This window comes from Hyperolius riggenbachi, chromosome 3, assembly GCF_040937935.1.
Source record: "Hyperolius riggenbachi isolate aHypRig1 chromosome 3, aHypRig1.pri, whole genome shotgun sequence".
NCBI lineage: Eukaryota > Metazoa > Chordata > Amphibia > Anura > Hyperoliidae > Hyperolius > Hyperolius riggenbachi.
The window spans coordinates 436,020,966-436,045,851 of record NC_090648.1 but is presented as its reverse complement, the minus strand read 5'-3'; the positions used below and the strand labels follow the sequence as shown (position 1 = coordinate 436,045,851).

At 45.5% G+C, this 24,886-nt stretch overlaps 1 protein-coding gene across 2 annotated transcripts in view; it reads left to right on the top strand.

Annotated features, from left to right (window-relative positions):
* The first annotated feature begins 2,219 nt into the window (after nt 1-2,219).
* Nucleotides 2,220-24,886, top strand: part of WASHC1 (WASH complex subunit 1) — a 51,892-nt gene continuing 29,225 nt past the window's right edge. The window contains exons 1-4 of one of the 2 annotated variants that reach the window (XM_068277663.1): nt 2,220-2,432; nt 19,659-19,812; nt 23,115-23,226; nt 24,198-24,344. In XM_068277663.1, coding sequence (XP_068133764.1) covers nt 2,297-2,432; nt 19,659-19,812; nt 23,115-23,226; nt 24,198-24,344 — 549 coding nt within the window. In that variant the 5' untranslated portion in view covers nt 2,220-2,296. Of the gene's footprint in view, nt 2,433-19,655; nt 19,813-23,114; nt 23,227-24,197; nt 24,345-24,886 lie in introns of both variants that reach the window. The other variant, XM_068277662.1, reaches the window with a different exon arrangement.

Below are 24,886 nucleotides of genomic sequence, written 5' to 3'. Positions count from 1 at the left end.
GTCAGGTCTCTGTGGTCTTCCTAGAGAGGGGTAATACTTCAGGTCAGGTGTCTGTGGTCTTCCTATGGGAGGGGTCATTCTTCAGGTCAGGTCTCTGTGGTCTTCCTATGAGAGGGGTAATTTTTCAGGTCAGGTCTCCGTGGTCTTCCTACAGAGGGGTAATTCTTCAGGTCAGGTCTCTGTGGTGTTCCCACGGGAGGGGTAATTCTTCAGGTCAGGTCTCTGCGGTCTTCCTATAGTAGGAGTAAATTGGCCAAATATTAATGCCACAGATCGAGTAATGTATGGACACTTTAATTCTGCATATACCTTGTGTAATGGATTGCGGAGACACCGCCGCGCGGTCTGACAGTGAGGCGGCTGTTTCCGCGTTCAGACCGGCGGTTTCTCCGCAGCAACATGCGTCTGGTTTGTCTGGACCTAGTAGTGCACACAGATGGAGAGCTACGCGCGTGCGCGCTGCAAGACAGGCTCTTTGTGCCAATAGGAGAGGGGTCAGCTGATCGGGACGATCTGCTGATCCCAGCGTGGCAGGAGATTGGCTGAAGGGAACTGGGCGGCGCTGAGGAGTGCTTTGCTATATATACTCCTTGCCTGTCAGTTGCTGGTTGTCTGGCGTTGCGAATGCTTATGTGTTAGCACTCAGACCTTAGTCAGATCTTTCAGTGTGGTTGAACCAGGCGGACCTGGGAATCCACACTTAGCCAGATTACTGTGTTACTATTGTGTTATACTTCAGACTAGTTCCAGGGTGTCGAGACCACGGATCTCACACCCAAGACTAGGGTTACTGTGTTACTATTGTGTTATACTTCAGACTAGTTCTGGGGTGTCGAGACCACGGACCTCAAACCCAAGACTAGGGATACTGTGTTACTATTGTGTTATACTTCAGACTAGTTCCAGGGTGTCGAGACCACGGACCTCACACCCAAGACTAGGGATGCTGTATTGCTATTGTGTTATACTTCAGAATAGTTCCAGGGTGTTGAGACCACGGACCTCACATCCAAGACTAGGCCTTGTTTGATATCTGTTATGACCTATTGCTTTCCTGACTCTCCCTCTGCTTTCTGATTCGGTACCTACGCATATCTGATTACCTGTTGCCAAACCCTGCCTGTCCTGGTTACCGAATCAGCCGTTTGTCTCTGTACCTTATCTGCTCGTGTGTTGCCAACCCGATCTGGCCGACCCTTCTGGCTGTCACCCACCCCCTGGGTGTTCAGTCCATCTGCAGGGACCCCCTGTCTCTCAGAGGGACCTCTCTGCAAACCAGTCAGGGACTCATCCTCTAGGAGTCCTTTGACTGCAGTAGAGTCTGACTCTCCTTGGTTAAAATTATCTGCTCCTTAGGTGATTCTACTCATTACTGTTGCACCAAACACTTACACGTTTTTAGGTGTCCAGAGGTTAGCTATACTTGTATTATCGGTGATTCTGCAGATCATCAATAATCGGGTATATATCTGTATTGTTGGTGATACTGCAGATCACCAATAATCAGATTCTCTCTGTGTGCTGACACCGATCGTTACACCTTGGTTTTCCTTGAGCTGGGAACACAACTGTCAGAATCATGCACTTGCCATTGATTGGAATGTCGTACACGGTTTGTTTGTTTGTTTGTTGCAAACTGCAGTTTGCCTTTTCGTACAAACGTCCACGTTTGAAATGTAATGTGAATAGAAATCAGATTGCGCATGCAGAACAATTGCAGAGCACCTCAAACCCCAAAACTGCCATTAAAATCGCCAGCGCAAGTGTACTTCCAGCCCATAGGCGTGGGAACTGCATGTCAGGGACAGTCATCAAATACAGAAATACTGATATAAAATAGGAAATATCTCTAAACTGTAATCTTAATTGCTCTTTTTTAAGCATAAACCCACTATTATTTATTTTTATGCATTTACCCACTATTATGTATATTGAATTCTGCACAGTAAGTGCTACAAAAGCCGATTGCAATAGCAATAATACTCATTAAATAAAAGTGATAACATAAAAAGAAAAAAAAATGTAATATATGAATAAAACATAAACAAAAAAATATAAATTATTGATGATTTACAATGAATATTATTCATTCTCTTTTTCGCCGCCGGTTATTACACACATCATTTTATTTCCATGACAAGCATGCTTTTGTCGCTATCCTAGTGCTGCAGAGGAGACGTCCTTTCTCTCTGGGTTCCGTGACATAATGATATCAGCGATCAGCCAGAACGCAGAGGAGAAGGTCACATGACCAAACAGAGACGCTATATCTATAGAGCCAGGAGGTTGGAGTCACATGACTGCAGCACACATGATGACTAGGAGGAGGAGAGCCCAGCGCAGCACAGCCAAGGCTCCGCCCAGCCAGGAGAGAGCCCACGTGATGCACTCACATGACAGGGTAGCAGGAAGAAGAGCTGGAGGAGGAGGTGGTGAGTGTGTTCTGTGTGTTCTGTGTCAGTTTGGATTGTGTTCTGCATTTATAAGAGTATTCTAGTGTTCTATTATTGTGCATATAAGTGTCTGTAGTTCAATATGGTGTGCAGAGTATTATATACTGTGCATATGAGTAATTTAAACCAATGTTTATAACATTTATTCCTTTGCCAAATTATTATTAATATAACGTGCCAACATATTATGTGGTGCTGTACAGTGTAAGAAGAAACAACCATGGGGTACATAGTAATACAGACAATGGAATACACAAAATATAGCCATTAGAATATACTACAGAATTGGTAGACAGTAATTACACTGATATGTAACATGATGAACAAAATATATAGCAACTTCCAAGACACAAGAGGGTGGGAGAGTCCTGCTGTGTTTACCAAGTGCTTTTTGCTGTAACTAACCTCACCCCAATAGCTCCTTACTGGTCAGGAAGTACGTCACTGGGATTCCCTTCGGTCTGCGCATGTGAGCCGCATTGCGCTCCCGCCGTTTACACTGCCTGTGTCACTCATTGACTTGCATTATTGCACAATCTTTGTGGTAGGCACGGATCATGCAGTAACAAGCTGCAGACTTTGCATCAGGAATTGACTTTGATACTTCCGTTGCACTGCGTTTCATGGCGTGATGTGTACAAATCTCCATAGACCTGCACAGCCCTTGCGGCAGGAAAGCATAACGCAGGGTGATGCAGCGTGCAAGTGTGAAAGGGTCCTGAATATTTTTCAAACATATCCTAAGGCTAGTGACACACCAGGACGTTGCGTTTAGGGGACGTTATAGGGCACATAACATGCCCCTAACGCAACGCCTGGTGCTCTCTGGTGTGGACGTTGGAGTGAGCTGCGTTGTGCAGTTCACTCTGGCGTTCGTGATGCGTACTCTTGGATGCCTGTGGCATCACGTGGTCCCGCCCGGCCAATCGCCGCACAGAGCGGCCGCTCCAGGAAGTAAACCCTGCACGTCACTGCGTGCAGTAAATATTAATTAGCCATGTGCCTGGCCGCTCTCCCCTCCTCCCCAACATGACTGAGCATGTGCAAACAGTCTAATGCGGCTTAGCCACGGAGAACGCACAGCATGCAGCACTTTGCTACGTTACAATGTAACGCAACGTGGGCAGTGTGAACAGCCCACTTGTGTTACATTGCTGTGCGTTGGGGGAGCGTTACAGGCTGCACTAACGTGCGCCTGTAACGTCCCTGTGTGCAAGAAGCCTTATGCTTTTAATTGTCAAGAAAAAAAATGCATTCCCCCCCGCCACCCATTCTAAAACGTAATACAATAAATTGACTGCAACATGTTTATTTGCCCCCCCCCCCCATCCCAACATAGGTCTAGTGTGAGAATTGAAAGTTTTTAACTTAAAGTGGACCTGAACTCTTGCACAGGACAGAAGGAAAAGCTAGAGAAATGCACCCTGTATGTATTTAGAGAGTTCAGCCTGTCTAATTCCCCCTCATCTGTGACTAATCACAACTGTAATTTGATCTGTCAGCTGGCTGCCGCGGCAGAGCAGTTAATTTGTACACACAGGATGTTAACCCTATGTCTGCTTACATGAAAGCAGGAAGTAGACACACTGCAGATTTATTGTAGTAGTTCTGTAAGCTGTAACAAAGAAATATTTTTCTTTAAAGGTTATTATGCTGTGGCTTATTTTTTAGAGCAGAGAGGAAGTTCTGAGTGGGCCGCTGTAAAGTACCCCTGACATGGGAAATGAATATTCTGTATGAATCCCATGATGGGCCAGATTGCCTCCTTGTGAGATTCCAGAAGCTGCTGATTGTCCTTGGGATCCCTACCATTCCCCATACCCAATCCGCTTACCTTAGCCTTCCGGCAGTTCCTCTGAGGGAGTGGAGCAGAGGGAATCTGAACTGTGCAAGCGCAGTGAAACAACGCTTATGGGCAAGCGCTTACTTTCACTGTGCATGAGAGGTTTTAAACATGCACCTCCGCAGGTCTAAATCTTACTGTAACGATCGGTGTCAGCACACAGAGAGAATCTGATTATTGGTGATCTGCAGTATCACCAAGAATACAGATTATACCTAATTATTGATGATCTGCAGAATCACAGATAATCCAAGTATAACTAACCTCTGGACACCTTTATAATGTGAGTGTTTGGTGCAACAGTAATACTTTGAGTGGGACCACCCGAGGAGCAGGTGGTCTTTGGCAGTATGGGCGATACTGCCTTTTGGGAAACACAAAAACCTTCCAGCAGCCTGAGGCCTCCAAAGGGGTGGAGTCCCAGGGTGAAGGTTGGAAGGACCTGAGAGTGAGTGACACCTGACAGGTGGATGTCACTAGCAGGTCTGGAGACTATCTCTGAAGGAGAGAGAGAGCTCTCTGGGTCAGGCAAGCCAGGTCGGCAACACACAGACAGATAAGGTACAGAGACAAAAGGCTGATTCGGTATCCAAGGCAAGCAGGGTTTGGCAACAGGTAATCAGATATACGTAGGTACCGAATCAGAAAGCAGAGGGATAGTCAGGATTGCAATAGGTCATAACCGATATCAACAATGCCTAGTCTTGGGTGTGAGGTCCGTGGTCTCGACACCCTGGAACTAGTCTGAAGTATAACACAATAACAGAGGTAATCTGGCTCAGTGTGAATTCCCAGGTCCTCCTGGTTCTAACACACTGTTGGATCTGACTAAGGTCTGAGTGCTTCCACGTAAGTGTTCGCAACGGCAGACAACCTGAAAGTGACCAGCAGTGACCATATATAGCGCAGCGCTCTCTGGCGCCACCCATCAGCGATCAACCAATAGCCACTTGCCTTGAGGTCATAAAGGTTCTGCCTCTTAGCGCGCGTATTCCTCAACCTGTGTGAACTAACAGACCCAGCCACACCAGACGCACGCTGCGGCGGACAAACCGCCGCGCTGGACGCGGAATCAGCCGCCTTGCCGCCAGTACACGCTTTTCCGCGTTTTCTCACACTTACGGAGCCACTTGGGGGAACTTCTGGGAAAGTATTCGACTGAAGGATCCTGTTGACTACTTAGAAGATCGGGGAATGGGAGGGACCTTGAGGGCAACGGGACACTCAGGAGATAATCTCACTGACTATGGTCTTCATTCATGTTATAACCTACCTAACAGTAGAGCACAAACCCAAAGCTTAGGACATAATTTTATTGTGTGTAGAATTGTGGGACTGGAAGGGAATTAGTGTATGAATGGCTGATATTGGAAAGGGTGTCCCTGAGCTCCTGCAGGGCTTGTTTGTGCTGTTGGTGTTCCCATGTGGTATTGCTTTCCCTTCAGAACCTTTCCTTCACATTAGAGCACCTATTTTGGCAGTGTAGCGTGTGTAAGTAAGCAACTGGCGCTGCTTAGAATACCTGCAATACTTCACTAGCGCGGCCACTACAATGGTAATTTAACAAAGTAGCGGCCATGCTAGTGAGGCATCACCGTAGCGATACATCAATAACGCAAGGCCTTTGTATGCAGTGCATGTTTAGTTACACAAGTTAAGCTGCCACTAGCGTGCATGGGAACAAAATTAAGTGACACTGATTTATTAGTGCAAGCAACAGGAGGTTGCTTGTGCTATGACTTGTAGTGAAAGAACTCCTTTGAATACTATGAGCAGATTGTGTAGGTAAACTTTTAAACTACATAGTGGTGGTAAAATTGGCCAGTATTTGAACATTCCACAATTAAAGGTTTGTACCAGGCTTTAGACATTAAGTTGTAAGTAGCCTCAAAAAGAGAAGAGCCCAAGGATGATGATATATGAAATTAATGAATACTGCACTACATGATCAATGTATACACAATCTCTAAATTTTATTGAAACAGTGCCAAACACTAACAATTAAAAACATTAACCGCCAGGGAGCAGCACAGCACTATTTAATTTTTTTTTTTTTTTTTAATCATGTAGCTAGCCTAGCGCTAGCTACATGACAGCCGCTGAGCTGCGGCATCCCCCTACCCTCTCCGATCGCCTCCGGCGATCAGGCTCATCAGGAAATCCTGTTCTAAACGGGGTGACGTCAAAGGGAGTCCGGATCCACCCCTCAGCGCTGCCTGGCACTGTATGGCCAGGCTGCGCATGGGGTCGGGGGGGGGGGGCGTCATTGTGCGGCGAATCGGTGCGGAGCGGCGGCGATTGGGCATTGCACGCAGCTAGCAAAGTGCTAGCTGTGTGTAATAAAAAAAATTTGTGCAAATCGGCCCAGCAGGGCCTGAAAAATCCTCCTGCGCAGCATAGCCCGAGCTGCGCTCGGGCTTACCGCCAGGAAGGTAAAAAATCTACACAAACCGATTATAATCAGACTCCAACAAGCCAATGATTACACGTGAACCATATCACCATAAATGGGTATCATATTCTAAACATAACTACATGCTAGCAATATCAAACTGCGTAGTGCATGAAAAAAATTTAAAAATAAAAAAAAGTAGTACAAAATAAATAAAAAGATGTATCAGAAACATGCCCATCTGTACAACTATACAGCAGGAAAACCTGTGTGCAAAAATATCTCTGCATATAGAACAATAGTCCTAGTGCTATAAAAAGAGAAAAAATTGTGCAAAAATCGCAAAAGTGGTGTACAAAAAACCAGCCATTTGCTGCTGGCCATTCTCATACAAAAATCCAAGCAGTAGTGAAAAACAACCTGTTATCAATGCAGAGAAAACATTTTGTACAAAAATGACAATAAGCTGTTAATAATAGTCCAGTGCTATAAGGTGCTAGGAAGGCTTACCAAGAGTTAGCTGTGGCTCGGGGAGCGAGGATCCTGCCCTACGCGCTCGCAGAAACGCAGAAAAACTTTCTGCTTCAAAGGATTAAATTGAAAGTCAGAATATGCGATGCCAGGAGACTTCTATTTACTATTAATACTACACATACAATTTATTATCTCATAAGTTTTCAATTTCAGTCTAGGTTTGCTTTAGGCTACTTACACACTAAGACATTAAGGTCACATAACGTGCACCTAACGCAACGCATGGTGGTGGTGGCAGAAGACGTTAGCAAAGAGCCGCGTTAAGCGGCTCTTTGATGCGTCCGTGATGTGTACTATAGTACGCATGCGCTGGTGGAGACCACGTGTGCGGAACACTCCGCATCACGTGGTCCCGCCAGTGATGTCAGCACAGTGCAGTGAATATTAATTAGCCATGTGTCTATTCACTGCGCCTGTGCAAGCAGGCTAACGTGGCAAAGCCGCTCTAACGCCGTAGCATGCTGCACTTTAGATTGACGTGCAGCGTTACAATGTAACGCAACGTGGGCACTGTGAACAGCCCATTGCGGTTACATTGCTGTGCGGTGGGGGTGCGTTACAGGCTGCACTAATGTGCGCCTGTAACGTCTCACTGGGAAAGCAGCCTACAGGAACAGTGCTCAAAAAGGAGAATATCCACTCTGCCCCTATGTTTTTTTTGCCACATTTGGAGCATGCCTAAATTGCCACAATGTGAGAGAGCAGATGGAGACAGTGTGGAGTAAGCTGAGTTCACACTCCGATTCGCAATCACCAAACTGTTAGCGATTGTGATTTTTTTTTTTTTTTCTATTTTTTTTTTTCCCTTCACAGCTCATTCACTTTGCTGTGGTGGGAGCAAAAACATTTGGCCAGATTCCGCGGGGACGCCTGTGTGACCCGGGTCTATAGCAGGGGTCACACTTATCAGAATTCATGTCTGAATGGTGGTTTCTCTAAAATCATGACCATTGCACATCTAATGTATAATAATGGCATTGCATTTTTTTGCGCATTTATCTGTGGCTTGCAGTTTTTCCTGTGTGTTTGGGCGGCAAGCCTTTTCGTGTTTCAAGATGAGTCAATGGGATTACAGAAAAATGGGGTTTTGCACAAAAAAGACACCTTATTTAGCAGAGTATAGCCAAGATCAGGGCAAACCTGACTGTCATAGAGCCCTGGATTATGGCTGCCAGATCTCACTACTGAGCCCGGGAGTAGGGCTGCCAGATCTCACTACTGAGCCCGGGAGTAGGGCTGCCAGATCTCACTACTGAGCCCGGGAGTAGGGCTGCCAGATCTCACTACTGAGCCCGGGAGTAGGGCTGCCAGATCTCACTACTGAGCCCGGGAGTAGGGCTGCCAGATCTCACTACTGAGCCCGGGAGTAGGGCTGCCAGATCTCACTACTGAGCCTGGGAGTAGGGCTGCCAGATCTCACTACTGAGCCCGGGAGTAGGGCTGCCAGATCTCACTACTGAGCCCGGGAGTAGGGCTGCCAGATCTCACTACTGAGCCCGGGAGTAGGGCTGCCAGATCTCACTACTGAGCCCGGGAGTAGGGCTGCCAGATCTCACTACTGAGCCCGGGAGTAGGGCTGCCAGATCTCACTACTGAGCCCGGGAGTAGGGCTGCCAGATCTCACTACTGAGCCCGGGAGTAGGGCTGCCAGATCTCACTACTGAGCCCGGGAGTAGGGCTGCCAGATCTCACTACTGAGCCCGGGAGTAGGGCTGCCAGATCTCACTACTGAGCCCGGGAGTAGGGCTGCCAGATCTCACTACTGAGCCCGGGAGTAGGGCTGCCAGATCTCACTACTGAGCCCGGGAGTAGGGCTGCCAGATCTCACTACTGAGCCCGGGAGTAGGGCTGCCAGATCTCACTACTGAGCCCGGGAGTAGGGCTGCCAGATCTCACTACTGAGCCCGGGAGTAGGGCTGCCAGATCTCACTACTGAGCCCGGGAGTAGGGCTGCCAGATCTCACTACTGAGCCCGGGAGTAGGGCTGCCAGATCTCACTACTGAGCCCGGGAGTAGGGCTGCCAGATCTCACTACTGAGCCCGGGAGTAGGGCTGCCAGATCTCACTACTGAGCCCGGGAGTAGGGCTGCCAGATCTCACTACTGAGCCCGGGAGTAGGGCTGCCAGATCTCACTACTGAGCCCGGGAGTAGGGCTGCCAGATCTCACTACTGAGCCCGGGAGTAGGGCTGCCAGATCTCACTACTGAGCCCGGGAGTAGGGCTGCCAGATCTCACTACTGAGCCCGGGAGTAGGGCTGCCAGATCTCACTACTGAGCCCGGGAGTAGGGCTGCCAGATCTCACTACTGAGCCCGGGAGTAGGGCTGCCAGATCTCACTACTGAGCCCGGGAGTAGGGCTGCCAGATCTCACTACTGAGCCCGGGAGTAGGGCTGCCAGATCTCACTACTGAGCCCGGGAGTAGGGCTGCCAGATCTCACTACTGAGCCCGGGAGTAGGGCTGCCAGATCTCACTACTGAGCCCGGGAGTAGGGCTGCCAGATCTCACTACTGAGCCCGGGAGTAGGGCTGCCAGATCTCACTACTGAGCCCGGGAGTAGGGCTGCCAGATCTCACTACTGAGCCCGGGAGTAGGGCTGCCAGATCTCACTACTGAGCCCGGGAGTAGGGCTGCCAGATCGCACTACTGAGCCCGGGAGTAGGGCTGCCAGATCGCACTACTGAGCCCGGGAGTAGGGCTGCCAGATCGCACTACTGAGCCCGGGAGTAGGGCTGGGAGATCTACTGATGCTCTAAAAAAGATATAAGTACCTGTTGTCTGTCTGTCCACTCTATACTGAAATATTTCTGGCTGGAGAGACCCGCTGGTTAACACTAAAATGGCCTGTCAGTAGGTGAGAGAGAAGTAGCCAACACATGCCCTGATTAACCGTTTCCTCCCTGTGCGATAGTCTTCCGTCTTCATATTCATGATCACTCCCCACCCCTCCCAATAATCAAGATGCCGAGCTGATTACCTGCTCATAATTACATTTAATTGCTACCGTCTCATTTGGTGATTGCTCCTATTTATAGGGCACATGGTGGCGGCTGGGGGGGCTCCTCTGTCACCCTGCTGAGTCTTGTTCACACCAACGTAACGTAAAGACCATGAAAGGGAAACTAGTTTTGATCGCAATCGCGCTTTTTGTATGAATTTCATCAGCGCTTTCCAGAATGTCTGGTTTTTATTTTTTTTTTTATAAATCACAGATGGCATTTCAAATCGCTGGCACTTGTAGTGTGATCCAGTCGTTAGACCCCTCACACGCTGCATCTATGGAGACTTGCACAGTTCACATGACACGGTGCGCTGGAAGTATCAGTCTCCACATTTGCGACACAAAGTCTGCAGCAATGCAAGTCAGTGTGTGATGCAGTAAGTGTGTATGATGGTAGGGCAGTGCTATGCGTGGACCGACAAGAATCCCAGTGACCTACTTCCTGCCCAGCAGGGAGTATGTGACTAGTTGAGGCATGGAGCAATGCAAATGGCCCTGTCACTGTAAGGTGGCTGATTGCTGTGGTGTGCACACCGTAACTAATAGGTGTGCTACTGGCCTTAGGGTGTACACACCGATTTCCTTTTGATTGGCCAGTTTTACTACTTCCATATACTGTATCTGCTTGTACTAGTAATGTGTTTCTGAACCCGAGCCTAGCAGCTCTGGTTGAGGAACACCTACTTCTTTAAAGAGAACCCGAGGTGGGTTTGAAGAATATTATCTGCATACAGAGGCTGGAACTACCTATACAGCCCAGCCTCTGTTGCTATCCCAAACCCCCCTAAGGTCCCCCTGCACTGTGCAATCCCACATAAATCACAGCCACACTGCTGACAAACAGCTTGTCAGAGCTGGCTGTGTTTATCTCTATAGTGTCAGTCTACTGCTCTCCCCGCCTCCTGCAGAACTCCTGTCCCCGCCTGCCTCCCTTCCCTCCCTGCTGATTGGAGGGAAGGGACGGGGGCAGGGACCGGAGCTATGCAGGAGGCGGGGGAGCAGCTGAGACTGACACTACAGATGTAAACACAGTCTCACAGCATGGCTGGGATTTATGAGGGATTGCAGAGTGCAGGGGGACCTTAGTGGGGTTTGGGATAGCAACAGAGGCTGGGCTGTATAGGCAGATCCAGCCTCTGTATGCAGATAACATTCTTTAAACACACCTCGGGTTCTCTTTAAGGAGAGAGAGAAGCCTCTGGATCCTAATGAGGCTTCCCTCACTGTCCTCCTGGCCTCCCATTGCAGCTCGCAGACCCTCCAGCTTATCAGAGCCGCCCTCTTCTCTTCTACGAGCACCATAAACAAAGGACACAGCACTCAGGAGCTGTATGCAGCAGCATACATTTGAAATTGGCGCCGGGAGACTTGGGCGCAGGATACAGCCGGTATATGGCTGATCCTGCTTCTGCACAAGTCCAGGCCATATTAATTGCTATTCCCCCTGCAGGCCGCCATGGATAGTGGGGGAATGATATAATTCGGCTTCCAGCGATTGCTGGAGGCCGAATTATTGTGTTTAAGCAACCTTGGCTCCGTCTTCTGACTTATTGTGTTTAAGCAACCTCGGCTCCGTCTTCTGACGGCGCCGACGTTGCTCACTGAGCGCCGCTCAGTTGTGATACGTATTGTAGCCTATGGTGGTGCCGGCTGCGCCCAAATCTAGCAGCGCCCAAAAGCACTGCTCCGATGCAGCAACAAGCTGTATTGTGCAAGTGGATACACTGCATAATTCAGGCGGAGCCCTTCCTCATGCTCTTCTAGCATGATTGCGGTCTGCTCTTGTAGCTGCACAAGCGGCCCCAGCTAGAAGAGGAGTGCAGCCCCAATCAGATTGCCGACAAGCCTTTGTAGTTAATCTTTGGGAGGATCCGTGCTCAGCGACGGGGGACCGGAGGACAGTGAGGGAAGCCTCATTAGGATCCTGAGGCTTCTCTCTTCTTAGCCAAGTATGTGAATTTGTACCTGAGCTTCAGCTTGTGTTCACTTTAAAGAGAAACCGTAACCAAGAATTGAACTTTATCCCAGTCGGTAGCTGATATCGCCTTTCCCATGAGAAATCTATTCCTTTTCTCAAACGGATCATCAGGGAGCTTCGTATGGCTGATATTGTGGTGAAACCCCTCCCACAGTGTGATGTCAGGACCATGGTGCTAACATCACACTGTGGGAGTCTTGTTGCATTGTGGGAAATAACAGCTGTTTCCAACTGCCAAAAAAGCAAGCAGCATCTCCTTCCACTGACCTCACCTGCCAGCAGTAAAAATGTCACCATGTGATAAATGTTAGAATGTAAATCATTGAGAGGAAAGATTGTACAATGAGCAAACACTGACTAAATCATTTATACATACAATAATTATTGTAAAAATGAAGCACTTTTTTTTATTTTTTATTACTTTCAATGGAGTTCCTCTTTAAATTACTCATACACATCATCAGACTGGTTGATTACCCCACACAGCTAGAAATGTATTTAGAATCAAACCACAGAGCAATATTATGGCACATTGAGCAGATGCCGCTCCTGCCCCTCACCGGATCGGCAAAAAGGTTTCTGACTTGTCTGATTTTGGGGTACATTGGAATTCCCATCAGACTGACCATGTACAACAGATTCCCAGCAGAATTGTTCAGCATGATAGATTTTCCTTTTGAATTTTATTAGAAAATCTATGTGTATATCAGAAAATCCGTGTGTGTATGGCATGCTTTAAAAATAGTTATGTCAATATTTAGTATGTTTTTATTTATTTATAAAGTACTGAATTTATTATAAGAAAATTCTTTGTTCTCATCTGTCACCTGCCACCAACATTTAACGGCTGCTAAATTCAAACAGTGGTTTCAGAGCTGCTGCTGTTCCCTTGGAAATCATGGTGTTATTTGGAGGGAAGTGGGCTGTCCCTTATTCTACTAGAGCTCAGCAATTCGAGCATGCAGCAGCCTCATTCCCAGCCTGATGCCGATGCAGGGCCTTTATGTTGACTGCGTACACATTGCTGCCTCATTGATTGCTTTATTTGAAGAAACAGCAGGAAAACTGATCATATGACTATAAAGCAATATAGGCATGTGGCTGCTTATGATTGAAACGTGCTGGAATAGTTTAGGAGGCCAGCTAAGAATCCAAGATCCTTTCCATAATTGCCTGGGCATGCTTGATGGTTCTTGCTTGAAGCGGCTGAGTGTTGCATGTGTACGGGGCCCCCAATCCCTCCCCCCTCCCCAATAACTGATTTAAAGTGGAATAAAACTCTGATATTCAATAAAAATGTGTTTTTTAAATCTTTTTTGTTGTTGCCCACACAGGTACCATATTTGCTTTTGTGCACAAGTAATGGCCTCAATTCACTAAGCTTATCTCCTGTCTTTAATAACGTTTCTAGAGTGGTCACCATGGTGATGAGGCATGTCGTATTCAGAAAACATTTTACCTCAGGCAACCCTAAATTTAGCTCTTCTGTCTTTAAGTTAACTCTTCAATCCTTAAAATAACTCCACAGTTAAAGACTGTTAACTGCGTGTGAAAATAACTACAGAGGAGGTAAATTAACTACAGGGTAGGAAACTTAAGGAATGAAGAGATAAGATAACTCTCTCACTGTGTGAAGGTAAGTTTTTCTCTTGCCTTATTATCTCCAGCATGATCTTAGTGAATTGAGGCCAATTGTCTGTTTACAAATTACAAGGTCCAATACTACAGTTTATGTGCTCTTAGAGCTGCTATTGCATTTTATTGCATAGCTGCTGTATTTATATATTAAAATCTATCTAGTGATCACTTCTCTACTGCACACATATTAGAAGCAGAGAGAGCTCTGTTCAGCACTTTTCTAATGTTTACTATTTTGTCTCTGACAAAGAAAAGTAAACAAAAGATAACGTTATCACCTCTTCGGATGTGGGCAGAAGCTGCCCACTTAAGCAATGAGCTTGCCAATGAAGAACAAAGGGGTTGATTCAATATAGTATATCGCACTGTTCAGTGGGAGATAAATGTAACTCTGCAGGCAGTGTCGCGTGCATTCTTAAGGTGGGCGCTCGCGTTATAAATAATGTGCACTAGTGCAGCTCCACTACCGCAATACTTGACCAGCGCAACTGTTACTACGTAAGTTAACATAGTAGTGGCCACGTTAGTCAAGTATCGATGTATCAGTACCACACTAGCGCCCATAATTTTATAACGAGCATGCACATCCAGGGCTGTGGAGTTGGTACCAAAATCTTCCGACTCCTCGGTTTATGAATCCACGACTCCAATTCCGACCCCAGGTACCCAAAATGGCCCTGACTCCGACTCCTTAGTCTAATACTTAACAGGACTGTGGATTTTGCACAAAAATCATCTGACTCAGACTCCTCAGTTTATAAAATCAACGACTCCGGGTGCCCAAATTACTCCGACTCCTCGACTCCAACTCTGACTCCACAGCCCTGTGCACATCTTAAGAAAGCACACTACACTGGCGGCAGAGCACATAGGCTGCAGCGTTACATTACCTCACGCCCCTCCAGTTGCCTCATGCTGAACAGCACAATATACTATAATGAGTCAACCCCAGAGTGCTGTGTTTAACTGTTTGAATGCTGCTCACAGTGCCAAAACCACTGGTAAATGGTTAATTGACCATGGTATTACTGCGCTCAATGGGCCTGCCAACTCTCCTGACCTGAACCCCTTAGAGAATCTGTGGGATATGGTGAAGAGAAAGTTGAGAGACGCAAGACCCAACACTCTGGATGAGCTTAAGGCCGCTATTGATGCATCCTGGGCCTCCATAACACCTGAGCAGTGCCACAGGCTGATTGCCTCCATGCCACGTCGCATTGAAGCAGTCATTTCTGCAAAAGGATTCCCGACCAAGTATTGAGTGCATAACTGAACATAATTATTTGAAGGTTAACTTTTTTTTTGTTTTTGTTTTAAAAAACACTTTTCTTTTATTGGTCGGATAAAATATGCTAATTTTTTGAGATAGGAAATTTGGGTTTTCATGAGCTGTATGCCAAAATCATCAATATTAAAACAATAAAAGGCTTGAACTACTTAAGTTGTGTGTAATGAATCTAAAATATATGAAAGTCTAATGCTTATCAGTACATTACAGAAAATAATGAACTTGATCACAATATGCTAATTTTTTTTAGAAGATCCTGTGTGCGTGTGTGTATGTATGTGTGTGTAATATAGATATAATAATAATAATAAATATATATATATATATATATATACCCCGCCCCAGGACATGATGCCAATTGGTGTTAGGCGGTCCTGGGGCTGCCGCCGTGTTACGTGATCGTTAAGAGGTTAAGGCTGTAACTAATCTTTTCGAGCAAAACAAATGCTGAGTTTCAGACCACTTTTATATTAACTTTTATATTAAATCAGATATAGAATGGCTGGTGCCTTATTTTTTTAACACGCCAATAAACAATAATATACAATAAAACCACTTCAAGAATCAAAATCAATTTTGATGTTGGTCAGGAAGAGTGGGGGGGGAGGCACTGGTACAGATATCTGAGGATAAGAAAGGAGCAATTCTTATATGGGGCTGTTCAATCTCAGCCTGGCCACATGGAAAGCACGAATGTCCACACTTCGGAGGGGAGATGCTCTTTAATGTACAGTGCTGCCCATGGCAAATGTTGAGTTAGTTACTTTTATTCAACCAGCAAGTAATTTTGTGATGGGAAATTACATAGAGGTCTTCCAAAACATAATGAGACTATGTACAAGAGGCATTATTGTGGGGGGAAAAAACATTTCTCAGGTTTTATTTACATTTGAGCAAAAAGTGTCCAGTATAAAATTATTCATACCCTTCGCAATAATTTTAATAGAAAAGCCTTTATTGACTATTACAGCAATCAAGAGCTTCCTATAATTGCAGACCAGCTTTTTGCATGTCACTACAGGTATTTTGCCCATTCATCTTTAGCAATGAGCTCCAAATCTGTCAGGTTAGAGGATCATCACCCTGATCTTTACCTACCTCCACAGATTCTCAACTGGATTGAAGTCAGGACTCTGGCTGGGCTTCTCCAACATGTTAACATTGTTGTTGGCTAACCATTTCTTCACCACTTTTGCTGTGTATTTTGGGTCATTGTCATGCTGAAATGTCCACTGATGCCCAAGGCCAAGTTTCTCTGCAGACTGCCTGATGTTGTCATTGAGAATCCTCATGTATTGCGCTTTATTTTTTTATTTTTTTATTTCATGCTGCCGTTTACTGTGATTAGGTTCTCTGGTCCATTGGCTGAAAAACACCCCCAAAGCATCAGGCTCCCACCACCATGTTTGACAATGGGGATTGTGTTCTTTGGGTTGAAGGATTCATTTTTTTTTTTTTTTTTTTTTTTTTTTTTTTTTTTACACCAAATTAAGGAAACCTCATTGTGATCAAAAAATTCAATTTTTGTTTTATCTGACCATAACACAGAAGACCAAAAGTCTTCTTCTTTGTCCAGATGAGCATTTGCAAAGGCTAAGCGAGGTTTTGTGTGCCTTATCTGGAGAAGTGGCGTCCTCCTTGGTCTGCATCCGTGGAACCCAGCCGTGTGCAGTGTCTGTTGGGTTGTCTGCCTTGAGACATTTCCACCAGCAGTGCCCAGATTCACCAGGATGGCCTTGGTGGTGATCCTTGGATTCTTTTTCACCTTCCTCGCTATCCTCCTGGCCAGCACAGGTGTCATTTTTTTGGCTTGTGACCATATCCTCTGAGATTTTCCACAGTGCGGAACAACTTGTATTTTTTAATAATACTTCGCACTGTAGCCACTGGAACGCGAAAACATTTAGAAAAAGCCCTTTCCTGACTTGTGAGCAGCCACAATGCGCAGTCGCAGGTCCTCACTGAGCTCCTTTTGTCTTATGCTTCATACACACTTGAGATAAAAGTCTTTGGAAAAGGCAAGATCAGACCAATCTTACCACCCTTCATGTAGTATGAGAGCCATACTCTACACCAGGGGTCTCAAACTCAATTTACCCGGGGGCCGCAGGAGGCAAAGTCAGGATGAGGCTGGGCCGCATAAGGGAGTTCACGTGTCCCCGCCGCAAAACGAGGGCTGCAGAGCCCCCAAATCGCCCCGGGGGCAATCCGCCGGCATTTCCTGGAAGGGGCAGAGCTTTCAGCTTCAGCTCTGCCCCTCCTGACGTCAATCGCGGCGGATCGCCGCCTCTGCCCGCCCACTCTAAACATAAAAAAAAAATTGGGAAAATAGGAAAAAATGCCCGGAATCTTCATACAGCCATATTACGGCTGTATAGCGATCCCTGGCCAAAGCGCTGCGGCTGCGTATGGACCCCCTGGAAACTCTGTCAGGAAATGTATTGCTCTTTCTTTTGATACATGTAAAATTACACTACCGTTAGGCTTGCTACTAAAAGTGACATTTACCGCATTTAAAAGTATACTATTTTCCTTCGAAACTTTAAAATCGATTTTCTCAAGAACTATAAGGTCTTTTTGAAAAATTGTTTTTTCCTCTTATTCCTAATGATCTCCTTAACATATCCTGCAAATTTAGGGTTTCTAGCATTTAAGGTGGATTTGCTATTAACCATTAAAGTCGGCGGGTTTTTAAATGTGTATTTTTTTCCTTTGCAACTTTAAAATCGATTTTCTCAAAAACTATAAGGCCGATTTGAAAAATTTTTTTTTCCTCTTGTAGCCACTGGGGGCCCCTACAAGCTCTGGGGCCCTGGGGCCACAAAATATTGTATCGCGGGCCGCAAATGGCCCGCGGGCCGCGAGTTTGAGACCCCTGCTCTACACAGTCTATTCTATGGAGCTGCACTCCCCATCCGATAAAATCTTTGCAAGATGCTGCACACAAAGATGCCCGTACACACTCATAAGATCATTATCTGCAAAAGATCTGTTCTGCAAAATATCCATTCCTGCAAAATGCATTCATAGTCTATGAGATCTGCAGATCCTCATACACACCTGGTTTAACAGACTTCATCTGCATATCTGGCAATCATCTGCAGATCTGAAGATCCATCCTGGTGGATCTGATCTGCAGATGAATGTCTGTTAAACCAAGTGTGTATGATGATCTGCAGATCTCATAGACTATGAATGCATTTTGCAGGAATGGATATTTTGCAGGAACAGATCTTTTGCAGATACAAATCTTTTGAGTGTGTACGGGCATCTTTGTGTGCAGCATCTTGCAAAGATTTTATCTGATGGGGAGTGCAGCTCCAAAGAATAGACTGTGTGTAGAGTATGGCTCTCATACTACATGAAGGGTGGTAAGATTGGTCTGTGATCTTGCTTTTTCCAAAGACTTTTATCTCAAGTGTGTATGAAGCATTAGCCATGACTGTCCACAAACCAACTGTAGAGAGCTGCTGTTTTTCACCTATTGAGTTGATTAAAACACCTGTTCCCAATTAATCAGGGTAATTAGGATGCCTTAGAACAGCTTGAACTGTTTGGAATGGTAAAGAAATTTGGATTTTCCCACAGACTGTGAGGCTAGCTACACACGACATAAAACGCAACTTTTCATGTTATATTTTATGTTAATGGTTTTTTTTTTAAGTGTTTTGCATGCATTTTAATGCGTTTGCGGTTCGCATATAAAAAAACGCATATGCGTTTGTTGTGTGTGTTTTTTTTTTTTTTTTTTTTTTTTAATGGGTTTTCATTTTGCATGTAATGCAAATCAAGTTTAAGCAAAAAAATGCATAGAAAACGCATACCATTGTGTTTCTGTAGAATTTCATTATGTGCATTTTTGAAAAATTATGCAACAAAACCAGCGGTTTTCAAAATGCACGCATAGAAAAAATGCATAAGCATTTTTTTTCTGCGGCCTATAGACTTCCATTAGCTGCAAAAATGAGTTTTCCACAACGCTAGCATTTCTGCTATGTGTGCACCCAGCCTGAGGACCTGTTTCCACTTCAGGCACACGCGTCTGCGAGACCCGCTGCGGCACTTCCAGGTCTGTGAGTACGCAGACTAATCCCATCAGCCGTGCCATGGCTATGGGATTCTCACCAATTCGGATGGAAATGCCGGCCAAATCGCTAATGCAAGCAATTCATCTGGCGGGGCCATTGTTACCTATGGCAGTTTCACCACGCGATTTGCCTGCGGGGAAACTCTACGGAAACCGCAAGTGGAAACGGGCCCTGACAGTTTGTGAAGGGTATGAATCATTTTGGACTTGACACTTTTTGCTCAAATGTAAATTAAAAAGCTGAGAAGATTCTTTTACCACAATAATGCCTCTTGTACATCGTCTTATTCTCTTTTGGTCGACACTTATGTCATTTTTCATGCAAAAACTACTTGCTGGTTGAATAAAAGTAACTTTAAGTCAAAATTTGCCAGGAGTATGAATAATTATGGGCAGCACTGTAATTGAAACATTAATGCTCCTTTTTGTTTGCCTTTCCAGCAGGAGGCGCTGTCACCATGCCTCAGAGGCTTGCAGTGGAGAAGCAGGCCTACTCTGTGCCTCTGATACAGCCGGACCTCCGCAGAGAAGAGACCATACAGCAGATCACAGACACACTACAACACCTGCAGACTGTGTCCAATGACATCTTTACCAGGTACAGCAATGCAGATGTGCCGACAGGTTCCGCTATCTATCCCTTTCCCATGGCACTGGAAAATGTGTACATCTTAACTCTGTACCATTCGAGTTATAGGGAACCTGAAGTGAGAGTGATATGGAGGTTGATATGTATAATTAATGGACAACTGAAGTTAGAAGAATATGGAGGCTGACATTTATTTCCTTTTAAACAGTTCACATTGCTTGATGTTCTGCTGATCTATATGGCTGTAGTAGTGTATAAATCGAAACCAGAAACAAGCATGCAGCTAATCTGGTCAGATCTGACAATGTCAGAAACACCTGATCTACATGCTTGTTCAGGGTCTATGGCTAAAACGATTAGAGGCAGAGGATCAGCAGGACTTCCAGGCAACTGGTATTGCTTAACCACCTAAGTACCCGCGGTCTCTGCCCCCTTAAGGACCAGAGACCATTGGTGCAAGAAACTGCCGGATACCGGCGAATCGCTGCACATACCCGCCACAGCCGATGTCCACGCTGCACACCAGGAACCTCAGGTCGCCCACTCTGCCCTCTCTTATGATGCAGAGCTCTGAAAGCCAGTCAGGAGATGCTTTCTTTGGCTCCTGACCGTGTGATCAGTGTAAGCCAATGGGAGTTGCTTACATTGATGGCAGGGTCAGGAACCAATGAAATCAGCTCCTGACCGGCTCACAGAGCTCTGCCGCCATAGCGAAGGCAGGGGGAGTGAGCTGCCGCGAGCAGAGAGTGACGAGATCATCGGAAGCGAGACTGCACGGTGGCGGTGAAGTGAACTGTATGCCCTGACAGGTATTAGGGGATCAAAACAGGACGTACATTTTAATCACCGCCATCCGTAAGCGGTTAAAAGGAAATAAATATGGCAGCCTCCATATACCTCTCGTTTCAGTTGTCCTTTTATGTTAAAACCTACCAGTTGCCTGGCTCTCCTACTGATCCCCTGACTTCAATTCTTGTAGCCATAGACCCTGAACCAGCATGGAGATCAGATGTTTCTGGCATAAATCTGACAAGTTTAGCTGCATGCTTGTTCCAGGTGTGTGATTCAGACACTACTGAACCTGGTATGTTTGACAGGACGCCAGGCAACTGGTACTATTTAAGAGGAAATTAATATCCATATCCTTCTCACTTCAGGTTCCCGTTTAATTATTTTAGGCTGGTATAAATTTGGTTTGTTTGTCCCCATATTTTTATTTATGTATTTTCTTTCATGTCTGCCAGCAGTAAACATGATTAAATGCAGGCTGATTGTGTATCAAACAATATGAAAAAAATGGCAAATATCAAACATTTATTGATCTCGCTAAAGTTCCTCTTTTTAAATTGGTCATGCTGGCTAGTTGAGTTCTGGATAACGGGGACTCTACTGTATTATGTTGGCTTGCACGTCAATGGAAGAAGAATCTAATCCTAGCCAGAGTAAAAGTTTCTTTCCTTGCACTTTCTCGGAGCTCCTCTTTAAGTCCCGGCGTGACACTGAGTGATTGTCAGTGTTTGGCAGTCAGGGGAATTGCGCTCTGTTTCCTTTCCGTCCTGATAAGGTCACACATACTCACTTGCTACACTTATACCTTCTCCAGATATGTTAATACTCTCTCTTATCTCAGCCTGTAATTAGCATTAATTAGCAGGATGAAGTCCTCGCAGAGACTCCGGCAGCTGGATGAGTCTCTGAGGCGGCTGCTGCGACTTGTGCAATGCGGAAGTCAGAGATACTCTGCTAAGGCACCTTTCTCAGTTATAGATGTAAGAACTGCATTTTCAAAGCAAAATCATTGCTTCAAGAACGATGTGTATATACATTTCATGTAACAGTGCAAATGAGGTTTGTCCTGCGTTGGAGTTTGGGATAACTAATGCTGCATTCATGTTTTCTGAAAATGTGGGCTTCACATGACTATCAAATACAAGACGAAATGTACATGTGAGCCCAGCGCCATGTCACAGTCCTCAGGCCCATATGCAATTCACTTTTCCTCCTGAGTATTCTCCTTGGATATGATTTTCCATCTTTTCTTTAAAATAAGTTGTTAGCATTTTGCAATTGAAAAAGTAGGTGTAAAAAGTGCTATCAAAACTATTTTGAGTGTTTTCTTGCTTGCTGTTAGATTTTAAAAGGCATTGTATTGACAAGGTGTGAGATTATCACCTAGGAGAAAACTTGGGGGGGGGGGGGGGGGGGGGGGGAAGTAAATTGCATATGGACCTAAATGTCATAAGTATTACCTGCAGTTGTTCATACAGGCCAGGGCTAGTGGGATAGAGGTACAGTTTCCACCTGACAAGCCCAAGTATACTGCTCTTTCCCCCCCCCTTTTTTTTGGGGGGGGGGGAATTGAGTTACAAAGGTTATACTTGTAATGTAAAAAACAGGTTTGTATAAGAAGGGAACAATCTTTTGTTGTTTTTCAATGATGGAGGCCCTTTCTGTTACAAACTGATGTCACGGGATCTGAAGGAAGGTAACACCATTTAAAGAGAATCTGTACTTTAAAATTCTTACAATAAAAAGCATACCATTCTATTCATTATGTTCTCCTGGGCCCCTCTGTGCTGTCTCTGCCACTCCCTGCTGCAATCCTGGCTTGTAAAGACCTAGCAAGTGATACACTGAGAGGAGCTCAGTGTGTGAGTCATACAGAGTGTGCAGGGGGCCTGGAGAGGGTGTGTATAGCTTCTATCCAATCACAAGCAGCACAGCACATTCCAGCTTGACTGCCTCAGCCCGACAGAGGAGAGATTAGATCATATAACAGATAATACAGCCACTGTGCAAGTAGGAAAGGCTGCAGTAGGCCATACCACATTAGAACAGGCATAGGAACTTATAGGATAGAAGAAAGAAGGATGAAAATTTTGTTACAGAGTCTCTTTAAGTACACCTCTTGGTGTGCCAAAGAACAACTTACAGGCACCCTAGGACAACTGGAACTGGACACAAATGACTGTAGGCGGCATATAGCCACCTGCATGAGCTGAGGTTCATATCATCAGTGCTCAGGAGAAGGTGTTTGGGGGGATGGGGGAGGGGAATGTTAATGGGTAATCCTGTTTTTATGTATGTATATGTGAATTTATATTGTGCCTATTCTACTCTATTTGGGTAAAAATGTGAAAAACCTAATACTATTATTATTATTTTTTTTTTTTTTAAATAAAAGGTTTATTAGTTGTCTGCAAACAATGCTTAAAAGAAATACATAAGTGTCTGTGTCTCTGAGTATTTGTATAGTGCAAGAGCTCCGCCTCCCACTCTATGATTTTTCGATCGTCTGTCTGTGTTTTCAGGATCCTGCAAAGGGTGGAGACCAACAGAGCTCAGCTCAGGAACATCAATGACCGAATCAGCCTGGCACAAGCCAAGATAGAGAAGATAAAAGGCAGCAAAAAGGCTATTAAGGTGAGAGCCCATAGGCAGCAGTCTAGATCTCCAGGAAGTGAGAGCGTTAAAGCCCAGTACACACGCTGGATGATAATCGGCTGAGGTGGCCGATAACGTCAGCTACAGCCAATAATCTGGCGATTGTACAGTGGCCCCAACCGCAACCCAGTAAGCGATCTGCCAGACGGATCAACTGGCTCAAGTGACGGGTGAAAACTTTTTTCTCTTTCGCCCTGCCCACCGTGTGATGTCATATCAGTTCCACTCCATCGCCCCTCATAGCAACAGAACGTGTTTTATGCCCATTTTGATACACATAAAACCAAGCCTGGGCATTTCAATATATGCAGGCTGCTGAGCTATGATATATAAGCGACCCGAATGCTGGATACACACGGTGCGTTCCTGCACTCGATGCGCCCGTCGATTCGATTATTTCCGACATGTCCGATTTGCGTTTCGATGGATTGTTAGGTCGATTTGGCATACTTTACATGTAAATCGACCTAACAATCATCGAAATGCCCGGAAATAATAGTCGACACGAATCGACGGGCGCATCGAGTGCGGGAACGCACCGTGTGTATCCAGCATAATGCTGCTCTTCCCAAAATGGTGAGATTTCCTTGCAGTATTTTGTGTGTCCACACCTTCCTTGCAGTGGTTTGTCTCCTCCCCTCCCGCAATAGTGAGATTTCCCTGCAGTCGTTTTTGTGTCTCCTCCCCTCCCACGCTGGTGAGAATTCCCTGCAGTGGTTTGTGTCTCCTCCCCTCCTGCATTGGTTTGTGTCTCTTCCCTCCCACAATAGTGAGAATTCCCTGCAGTGGTTTGTGTTTCCTCCCTCCCGCAATAGTGAGATTTCCCTGCAGTGGTTTGTGTCTCCTCCCCTCCCACGCTGGTGAGATTTCCCTGCAGTAGTTTGTGTCTCCTTCGCTCTCGCAATGTCATGTATCTCTTCAGCTTGTCACTGATTAGGACTTTTGTCCAGGTTTTCTCCAGTGCTAAATACCCGGCCCCTGACCGCCTTCAGGAATACACCTCCATCTTTTCTGGCGCTGAGGACCTGTTTACAGAGAAAAGACCACGGCACAAAATCCAGAGCAAGCACAGACCGCTGGATGAGCCGGCACTGCAAGTAAGTGCAGATACCATAGTAGGTACAGCTTGCAGCATGAACTTTTTTTTATTATTATTATTAATAAAACACACACACACACACACACACACACACACACACACACACACACACACACACACACACACACACACACACACACACACACACACACACACACACACACACACACACACACACACACACACACACACACACACACACACCCTTTGTAATGCCTGGTACATACTATTAGATTTTCTGGTAGATTTACTGCCAGATCGATTATTTCCAACATGTCCGATCTGAATTCCAATCGATTTTACAATCAATCTTTTTTTCCATTGTAGTAAATGGAAAATTTGATTGTAAAATCGATTGGAAATAATCGATCTGGCAGTAAATCTACCAGAAAATCTCATTGTGTGTACCAGGCATTAGACCAGCAGCTTTGGACTTACACCTGACTTTTGCACACTTGAAGTTTCTTAGGTCTTAATTCATATACCTTCTGTTTTGTGTTTGCATGTTATAGATGTTCCATTAGTTAAAAAGGAAAACTG